Source organism: Phlebotomus argentipes, unplaced genomic scaffold, assembly GCF_947086385.1.
Source record: "Phlebotomus argentipes unplaced genomic scaffold, Phlebotomus argentipes genome assembly contig_5, whole genome shotgun sequence".
Classification (NCBI taxonomy): Eukaryota; Metazoa; Arthropoda; class Insecta; order Diptera; family Psychodidae; genus Phlebotomus; species Phlebotomus argentipes.
Genome location: NW_026776165.1, coordinates 2,876,410 through 2,885,810, shown reverse-complemented (window position 1 = coordinate 2,885,810; position 9,401 = coordinate 2,876,410). Strand labels below are relative to the sequence as shown.

The 9,401-nt window shown below is 51.7% G+C and overlaps 5 protein-coding genes across 6 annotated transcripts; 2 read left to right on the top strand and 3 right to left on the bottom strand.

The window, feature by feature from the left end:
* The first annotated feature begins 206 nt into the window (after positions 1–206).
* LOC132266122 (enolase-binding protein-like) lies at positions 207–2,091 on the top strand. Its single transcript, XM_059766969.1, has 4 exons — positions 207–313; positions 379–913; positions 1,191–1,668; positions 1,729–2,091. The coding sequence occupies exons 2-4, from the start codon at positions 489–491 to the stop codon at positions 2,053–2,055; spliced, it is 1,230 nt and encodes a 409-aa protein (XP_059622952.1). The 5' UTR covers positions 207–313; positions 379–488; the 3' UTR covers positions 2,056–2,091.
* Positions 2,038–3,064, bottom strand: LOC132266124 (protein crossbronx homolog). The gene is made up of 4 exons (XM_059766971.1): positions 2,898–3,064; positions 2,763–2,827; positions 2,598–2,701; positions 2,038–2,536 (listed from the first exon to the last, which is right to left on the bottom strand). The coding sequence occupies exons 1-4, from the start codon at positions 3,062–3,064 to the stop codon at positions 2,081–2,083; spliced, it is 792 nt and encodes a 263-aa protein (XP_059622954.1). The 3' UTR covers positions 2,038–2,080.
* Positions 3,065–3,264: 200 nt separating this feature from the next.
* LOC132266117 (membrane-bound transcription factor site-1 protease) lies at positions 3,265–7,736 on the bottom strand. 2 transcript variants are annotated; one of them, XM_059766959.1, is made up of 5 exons: positions 7,603–7,736; positions 6,440–7,545; positions 3,951–5,994; positions 3,626–3,877; positions 3,265–3,539 (listed from the first exon to the last, which is right to left on the bottom strand). In XM_059766959.1, the coding sequence occupies exons 2-5, from the start codon at positions 7,421–7,423 to the stop codon at positions 3,277–3,279; spliced, it is 3,543 nt and encodes a 1,180-aa protein (XP_059622942.1). In that variant the 5' UTR covers positions 7,424–7,545; positions 7,603–7,736; the 3' UTR covers positions 3,265–3,276. The 2 variants fall into 2 exon arrangements, with proteins under 2 accessions (XP_059622942.1, XP_059622943.1); XM_059766960.1 differs by having other exon boundaries at positions 3,419–3,539; positions 3,621–3,877.
* A 19-nt stretch (positions 7,737–7,755) lies between these two features.
* LOC132266126 (small ribosomal subunit protein mS25) lies at positions 7,756–8,486 on the top strand. The gene is made up of 3 exons (XM_059766974.1): positions 7,756–7,995; positions 8,058–8,164; positions 8,227–8,486. The coding sequence occupies exons 1-3, from the start codon at positions 7,859–7,861 to the stop codon at positions 8,484–8,486; spliced, it is 504 nt and encodes a 167-aa protein (XP_059622957.1). The 5' UTR covers positions 7,756–7,858.
* Positions 8,483–9,397, bottom strand: LOC132266125 (probable RNA-binding protein 18). The gene is made up of 4 exons (XM_059766972.1): positions 9,311–9,397; positions 9,198–9,256; positions 9,010–9,130; positions 8,483–8,941 (listed from the first exon to the last, which is right to left on the bottom strand). Exons 1-4 carry the CDS (start codon positions 9,317–9,319, stop codon positions 8,540–8,542), a joined length of 591 nt encoding a protein of 196 aa, XP_059622955.1. The 5' UTR covers positions 9,320–9,397; the 3' UTR covers positions 8,483–8,539.
* Positions 9,398–9,401: the final 4 nt, after the last annotated feature.

Here is a 9,401-nt window from a genome sequence, read left to right as displayed (position 1 = left end):
CGCCTCTGTGTCGATTCGCCGTCAGCAAATCAACGGCCGCTTGCACACTATCGCAGCTGCTCGCGAAGGTGAGAATGTCTTCAATTTTGCCTCATTCTTATCAATTGATTGGATTGTGAACGTGGAAAAAAGAGTTTTATACCCGCTATATCAACCGAAAACGCTAATGTGACGCAGTCTTCTTCGCGCCTCGGGATTTACTTGAGCCTGATAAGATTTACACAATCGACGGATTGATTTTTCTCTGCCATTCTCATTTAGTTCGTCACCTTGATATCAATTGGCTCACTCTTGTGCAACCCTCCACTTGCTGGTGAGTATCTTCTGTCCACAAATTCACTGCGAAACTCTGATTCTCTAATTCTCCTCAAATACAAGTGCTCTTGAGATTTTGCCGCTACATTGTGACAAACTCCAGCAAAAACTTCCTGCCATCATTCTAAGGCAGCAACTCACGCCGAACAGATCCACACCTGGTGTCCAGAAACATGAAGAGTGTCCTTGTGCTGCTCACCCTCTTGCCCGTCATTTTTGCCGATGACTTCTGCCTCCTGAAAGCCTCCTTCGAGATCAACAATCGCGTCAGCACAGAATGCAAAGTTCCCGCCAATTTGACCACTCCTGCTGACGTGGAGATCCTCAAAGTCCTCTGCACGACAGATGAAGAGGCGCCAGCGGAAGTGCAAATCCTCACTGCCAAGCAGACAGAGTTCGGAAACCGTGATATTTGCACTGAAGGAGGCACAAAAACGCCCGGACTGTTTACGTGGATCGCCTGGAAGGACTTCCACTTCACGCTGAGGCCACTGATCAACCAGCTGAGTGAGGCGAACGTGTTCGTGGGGCGGGACATCACCGGGAACATCTGCAGGCTCAACATCACGTCAGCCAGTTGCCTGAACAGCGAGAAAAGGTATGCAAAAGTGCCAAAGTGAAACTTCATCCTGGCCCAGCTCCAGCTGGAATTCATTCAGCTCAATAATTGGCTGTTCAGTGCTGAGTTAAATGCGTTAAACCGCAAAGAACTTTCGGAATTTAGTGTAAAATCGAAGGCAAACTCCTGCACTAGAAAAAGAGAGTTTAAAACACTCCCGGAAGTGTCTTTATGACGGCATTTATGACGTTTAAAACTAATAAAGTAGGCGCGGCTCAATAGAAGATAAGATCACAAACTAATCTTCTCTTTCCAGCGAAGAGGCGGCAGTTGACGTGAAGGAGGTCCTGCTGGAGCGCCTTCCTGTGGCTTACGAACTGACCAACATCGTGTACGATCGGTGGCGCAACGTGACCTTCCTGAACCAGACAGTCCTGACCTCTGTGAATCTCACCAATGCCCAGCATAAGACGGACTTCGTCGAGGCACTCGTGCGCTTCGACTTCGAGAAGAAGATCAACATAACGCTGCTCGAGGGACTCGCGGCCGGCGTGCCCATCATCCTGCACGAGGATCAGGGCACGCTGAGGTACACAGTCGGCGAGGTGACGAAGAAGATGCAGTCCGGCATCGTGTCCGTGGTGAAGAGACTCCCGGCCAGCACGTCCGCGATGGTGCGCGTCGTTGGCACTGAGACTTTGTCCGTCATCCACATGTCCGCCAAACTGACCACAATCTACGCTCGGGATGATCAGGGAGTGGACAAGATCGAAGAGGGTGACGTTCAGACGTCGGTAAGACTTCTCCAGCACATCCGCTGAGCCCTTTTTCTCATCATTCCCTTCGCGTTTCAGTGCATCGAGACTGGAGTGATGGACGTGCGTCCCGAGGAGACAGTGTCCATCCACATCGACACACCGGGAAGCGGAGGAGGGCCCAAGGCGCCCCATGAAATCACCAAGAGTCCAACTCTCCCTCCAATCTACATTCCGCCGTCCACGGAAAATCCACCGATTTCCCTCTTCCAGAATCCCGGCCCAATCTATCCAGGCTTCAAGACCTTCTCCACCATCGGCGCCATTCTCTTCTTCTCCGTTTTCATCATAGCCATGACAGATGTGGCGAGGAAGATCATCCAAGCGCAGCGACAGAAGGATCGCAAACTCAGGCGAGATTATTAGAAAAAGAGAGAAATTTAATAGTGTTCTATGGAAATATTCCCGTGTTTGTCGCCGTTTGTGTCTGCAGGATCGTCTCTAGTGGCTGATTACTCTTGATCTTCTCCAGAATGCCCTGGTGAACATTCTGATCCCAAGCCTCAAATACAATTGCATGCTTATCCTCACCGTCCACATTCTCGTACACTCTCTCCTGGCTCTCCTGCACGCACTTCTTCACGCTGGCCACAAAGTCTGCCCGATTGTGCTTCAGCATCTCCAGAGCCTCTCGATTCCTGCCACCCATCGCATCCTCCTGAGCTTCCTGCTCAATTAGCGAAGAACTGAGACAAACTTCCGGCTGTTCCAGCACATAAATCACGTATTTTAGCAATTGCCACAGATGACACGATGAATCCCAGTCGGGAAAAGCGTCCCTCGTGTCCAGCTGTCGTGTTTCTGGTCGGATAAACGGATGAAACACCTCGGATTTGAACTCAATCACCTGCAAAATATGCGCAAATGTGTGAATTTCAATTTCGCGCCCTTCAGTTCTGCATACTCACAGGCGCTCGCGAACTGTTTGGAAAAGTGTCCGGAAAGGTGATGGAAAAGCGAAAGATTCCCTCTCTATACAGTCCTTCTCGCACGAAAATCACCCCAAACCAGTCTGCAAAGGGAAAGGGTTATTAATCCTTCTGGAGATTAGCAGAAAAATCTTTTATACTCACGAAGAGGATTGTCGTGAGAAGGAATCACATAAACTCCCCTCAAGTTTTCACTCATCAGCATTTTACTGCAAAACAAACACAGGGATTCGGGTTAATCACACCTCGAGCGTAAGCTTGAGTCATCCGGGAACTTACTATTCTGCCAGGATTTTGTATTCCTGCTGTATTTTCGCGTCCAGAGTCATTTTTGTCGAGGAGAAAACACAACAATTCTCACTGACATTCACAGATCTGTGCACTTTACTACACTCGCTGCCAGATGTCGCTCGAAAGAATGTTAATTTTAAAGAATAACTGCCCATCAAAGCATGGCTTAAAAGTGCTTAAAAATCGCTTGAATAATAACAAAAGATCATATTTTCTCTTCAATTTCTACTGAATTTTATTTAAAAAAAAATAACCCGAAGATAATTGAATCGTCTGAAGCTTACATATCGTGCAATTGTGACATTTGGTTCTCAGCACATTCACTCTAGCGCACATTCCTCTCGACTTCTCTTATCGTTCTTATCACTCATAGTCTCAAAATGTTAAAGAAATACGTATTGCGCACTCGACTCGCGGCGCCCCGCGCGCGTCTCACCCAATTGATAAACAGCAGGAACACCACGAGTGTCAGCAGCAGGAGAATCACGATGGAGACACTGAAGCTCTCCTCCAGATTCTCCTTGACAATTGCACCAGGCTCATCGGCAGCGTTCGCCGGGTCCTCGTGACCGCCACGCCACTGTGTCTGCAGCAGACCCACATCCACCTCGTCCGGATTCACGCCACCACCTGCAGAAGACACGGCATGAGCCAAAGAGGGCAGCAAAGTGGGACATTTCCGGGCACATGCAGGGCTGACAAACTACGTACCTCACCTTTTTGGCTCTCCAGCTTCCGGAGAATACTATTGGCACTATTTTCCCCGACCACACCACCCTCGGCGGACACCCCATTCGCCACACCACCCTGCAGCCCAATCGACTGCGTGATGTTGAGGAAAATGGGATTCTCCCACACCAGACGCGGACACGCCGGAATGTCGCGCTTCCTGTTGGCATTCTGATGGTCCAGCACCTTCGAGTACATGTGCAGATTGTTGTTGGGCAGCCGCGCGGGCAGTATCACATCTGCAAGGCAGGAAAAAGGGAGCAAGAATTTAGCTCAATTGACGACTAAAGTGGCACAATTATTGAATCAAACCTTGGCGAAAATGAACCTTCCCGGATTGATTTAACCCACTGAGCAGTCCCGCCACGTGGGACGTCATTGTGTACTCCAGCAGCATGTCCAGCAGCCAGAAGCACGGCTTCTCCAGGTGCGTCGAGTCCAGGCAATTGCTGTCGCCATACACGGCAATCCGGCCGCCTTTGCGCACGCTCGTGTGCGGCAGAATCTTCAGCTCGTCCTTCACTTGAGCCACTTCCAGCGTCTTGTCATCCTCCTCAGCATCGCTAATCTCATTCTCACCCGCATCCACAACGTCCACAGCCTTCAGGATGTGCTTCTCCGAGGCATTGCTGCGCTCCTCCGGTTGCGCTTCCAGCAGTGTCCTCTTGTTCAGAATGGGATTCTTCTCCATCTGCAGCACATCGCCCACATCTCTGTACACATCCGCATCCTCACCCTCGTGGTGCACATCCTGTCCGTCCGTGTGCTTGATGTGCGCAAACGTCCCGTCCACCTGCAGCAGTCCCAGCACAGCGACCGGCGATCTCACGCGACGCTTCTGCGTGTCCTCAGACGCGCCCGTGACGTTGTTGAGAATCTCCACGCCCTGATCGTACAGATCGCGCTCAATCACAATCGATCCCGGCGTCTGCGGGAAGCGCACGAGAGACGCTCCGCTGGCGTAATACATCGAGTGGTCGCCCATCGCGAAGTAGCCCTCGCTCACGCGATCGCCCAGCGTGACGTTGAACTCGCGCAGCAGCTCATTGAGCGCCGGAATGTTGGCGCCGCCCGTGTCCGGCATCCACCACTGGCGCGTGTTCTCGTCGTAGAACTTAATCTTCCGCATGATGCTCGTGTTGTACCAATCGGCGAATACAATCACACTCAGATCTATTTCCAGCACGTCACGCTTCAGCTTGGCAATCTCCTCCGGGAAGAACTCCTCCTCCGGATCCACAATCAGCAGCGTGCCGTAGTTGGAGGCGTTGAAGCACGTGAAAGGCACGCCCAGGACTTCCACATAGTAGCCAGCGTTCCTCAAGTGTGTGTACATGTCCCGGAAGTTTGTGTGAATGTGATCCGCACGCCAGTCCAACGGATCCGCCTTGATCTTCAGATTGTCCCTGGGCAGATAACCGGGCGGATAACGCAGACTGTGATACTGATCCCAGAGGATTCGCTTGTCGCGCGGCGGCTTCGGGATGATGCGCACTCTCATCGGGAAGCTCACGGTGCTGTTGCGCGGCTCAGCCTCATCACCAGCGGCTGGACTCTGTACCGTGAGCGTTATGTGTCCCTGCGCCACGCCCTCGAACGCCGCGCCCGCTTCAGTCACTTGCATGTGCACGGAGAGCCAACCTGACCACGGCCAGAGGATCTCTGAGTGTCCGATGGACACGTTGAGCAGATTCCCGTGCGCCGAGGTGTACGGATGCCACGTGGGTGGCGTCACGACGCGCCCAATCACACCCATGCCGTTGAGAATGGTGACATTGGCGATCGCCGGCTGGCTGGTGAAGAACAGCGCCTGCGTGTTGTACGGCCACATGTAGTCCTCCGTGAAGTCCAAGTACGGCGGACTCAGCGTCACGCGCGGCTTGTACGACGACAGCAGCTTCATGCTCTTCAGGATGTTCAGCTTCCCATGGCCCTGTTCGAACATGTTGCTGTCCGGGAGGCGCGTGGCGCCCTCAATCAGCGCCTGCTTCATCGACGACGGATTCACATAGTCCATCTTGTGCAGCACACCGCTGGCCAGCAGCGCCACGGCGCCCGCCACCACCGGAGACGCCACTGACGTCCCGGACAGCGACCGGCAACCGCCCTTCACATTGCTGCCCTTCACCTGACTCCCGTACGTCACGATGTCCGGCTTCAGGCGTCCGTAGCCGCCGGGCAGCTCCCACGTCGTCATGCCGCGCGAGCTGAACTTGGCGATGTTGTCCTCGAAGTTAATCCCGCCGACGCCGATCACGTCGCTTTGGTCGCCCGGATTGTTCAGCGTCCCGTAAAGAGGCCCATCATTGCCAATCGCCGACACCATGATGACTTTATTGGCGGTCAATTCCAGAACCTGCAAGACAAAAAAGAATCACCGTCAATTCTAGCCTCCGAGGCGCAAGAATGACTCTTCAATTTGGCTCTAAAGTTCATCTTGAAGTGACTGAAGTGACAAATGCCAATAAGAACCACTCAGAAAGCTTCCAATACGATCCCATTAAGAAGTCCTCTTTTATCGGAATGTGACTTCACTTGCTGGCAAATGAAGTCTTTATGAGCTCATCGGCACACGAAAACAAATACGCACGACTCAAAATGCAAATACGGCTTTCCCCCCATCAATGAATCTCTCTTACGCTTTTGTGTACACAAAAGCCCTCATGCCGAAATCAGAAGGAAAATATTTACTTGACCTGTCGTCACCTCTCTTTTCGCTCTATTTCTCTCTCTCTCTCTCTTGCGCCACAACGCCAATTTCCCTTTGTTTGCACGACACAAAGGGAAAGTGTAATGCTCACCTTGTCCACGAAGGGATGATCCAGAAAATCCGGTCCGCCGATGCTCAAGTTGAGAATGTTGATCTTCTTCAGGATGGCGTAATTGAAGGCGTCCAAAAACCAACTCGTGTACGACACTTGATTGTTTGTGAACACCCTGTAGATGTGCAGTTCGGCGTCGGGAGCGAAGCCCAAGCACTCCTTGGACGACGCAATTACGCCAGCCACGAAGGTTCCGTGACTCACGCCATCGTCGAGACTCTTCTCGTTTGTCCAATTCGTGCGCTCCTTGATTCGCTTGAAGTGCGGATGGGATTTCGCCAGACCCGTGTCGAAGATGGCCACCTTGATGCCCCTGCCAGTGACGCCCAGGCCCCACAGGACGTCCGCCTTGAGCAGCGATGAGATCTGTCGCGGAATTGCGCGCAACAATCGTCTGTTTATGTGTCTATTCGTGTCATTTGTGGCAGTCAAGTGACGTCCTGTGACCGAAGTTGTCCGCTCCAGCTCCCGAATCAACTCCTCGTCCACATCCTCACCATCCAGCTCGTCCGGCAGCGTCTCCTCATCGAGCTCCGCCGCCGAGAGTGGCACGAACTTCAGCGAGCGATGCACCATTCGCTGTGGCGTGACACTCTTCACCGACGGGTGACTCTTGATCAGCTGCAGCCCCTCGAAGGGCTCATACTCCTCCAGGATGATCACATCGAAGTCACTGGGAAAGTCGCTGGCGGGATTCGAGCGCGAGAGAATTCGCCAATTGGACACGCGAGAGCCATTCAGCGCCGCCTTGAGGTAGTTCTCCCGCGTCGAGGGCCTGTAGTATCCGTCAAAGGCCACAATGTACTCATTTTTCACGATCTTCGTGGTGAACTCCACCTCCACGCGATGGGGCGCCGAGGAGTTCGTGCACGGATCGTGGGCGAGCGCCGTGGCGAAGAGTACCGCCAGGAGCCACCAGCGCGCCCGAAAGACACTCGCCGTCATTTTCTTCCTCCTGCGCATCTGATCGAGCTGCTATGTCGTCAACTGGGCATTGTTATCTCGTCAAACGGAGCCCCAAAAAGCCCTCCTTCTGCGTCGCACTCCCGCAAAGCTTCAATGCGTTGACCTCATTTGAACTCTGGCTGAAAAACACACGAAAACTTGCTATTTCGCAAATACCTCCACATTCGTCCGCTCACCTGGCGTCCTCAATTCACTTTGCCGTGTCTTTCGCGCATTTTCCAGGCAATTTCAGACGGAAAATCGCAATAAAATGACTTAATTATTTTTATCGCTGCCTCAAATCTATGACGTCAACTAAACTCGCCATCACAACAACTTGGCGTGCTGACTACGAGAGGCGCTGGCGCACGCGGCGAATTGGGAGATATTGTGAGGTTAGGTGTGTTGTTGGAGCATTTTCAGTGTGAAAATAGGTAAAACCAGGACATCGGGATGCCGTTTATGAGGGGAAGAGCTCCTGTTCGCAGGACAATGCAATATCTCACCGCTGGAAAACTGGTGTTTAAGAAGAATGTGAGAATTTTCAGTATAAACTACAACACTTTCGGACATCATCACAAGGGCGCCAGGCAAGTGCACTCATGGCCCCAAATCCCGGCTGTTTCTCACATTTCTCTCATTTTCTCCACAGGGATTTCGTGTTCTGGAACTTGCCTCAAGTGCAGTACAAAAATCCGGATGTTCAAGTAATTACATTTAAGAATATGACACCATCGCCATTCATCCGGTGCTATTTTGGTATGTCTTCTTCGCTTTCAACTCCATGAATTCCTGAGAAAAGAAATCTTTTCTAATTGCAGAGGATGGAAAGGACATGATCATCGATATCGACAGCAAGACAAGAGATGAGATTGATGCGCACGTGATAAAAGTACTGGGGAAATCGCAGGAGATTCTGCGGGAGGAAGCGAGAATGGCTGAGAAGCAGGACAATCCGGCCAATTTCGGCTATTTCTGCGCGAAACCATGCATGTGCACCATTCCCGGACAGGTGCCGTGTCCGGGCGTTGTTCCCCTTCCCTATCACATGCGCGGCAAATTCAAGAATAAGAAGGATTGAACACGGAAAATTTTTATTTAGATTCTCTAGGTTTAGATGGTAATAAAAGAGCCTCAGCGCTTCGTGTGCCGATGATAAGGTCCGGAATGTTTGTGTCTCTGCCTCTGGCGACTGGCCAGAGTGCCTCTGTGAGATCTCTCCTGTCCCTTGTTGAACTGGTAACGCTGAATAAGTGAAGCTTCACTGGAGACACTCTTGTTCACCTCGAAGTCATCTCCTGACCGCTGAGATTCCAGCACTTTGAGCTTCGCCTCAATTGCCTGAATGGCAATCTTCTTCCTGTCCACAGATGCGCCTGATGAGCTTCCGGCTGCCCCTCCAAGGGCGGGAATTTCGATTCTCGTCTTGAACCTGTCTTCGTTCTCACTGAACGTCTTCGCCAGGCCCACAGCTATGCTCCGTCCGTCAATCTGCTTCCCGGTGAGTTTCTGTATCGCCGTGGCAGCGTTTTGTCTCTGCAATGTGCAAAAAGAGGGGAGAGAATGTCAGGAGATTCCCTTCCGGAAGATCTCGAGCAACTCACGGTTTTGTACGTCACGAAGGCGTATCCTCTGGACTGACCGGCTTGGGGTCCCGTGCGATGGTATACCAGTTCAAAGTTTTCGATATCACCGTATTTTTGCAGAATTTTCACGAGTTGATACCGATAAATTGGAAAGAAAGGAGAAAGTTAGCCGAGGAGCGTCACAAATTTCACCCCATTATACTTACTCAGTCACTCTCGTGTCGAGATTCCCGATCCACAGTCGCTTTTCTGCAGCCTCTGGATTCTGGAGAGGAACAGAAGTAAGCTCAGCACAGGCATAAGATGGAAATTGTCTTACCTTTTCCATGTTGACGCTGGAGAAATTGATTTTTTTTCCTAATGTTTTTGCTGCGCTTTTGCGTCTCTCGAATGACAGCTGGAAAACATAG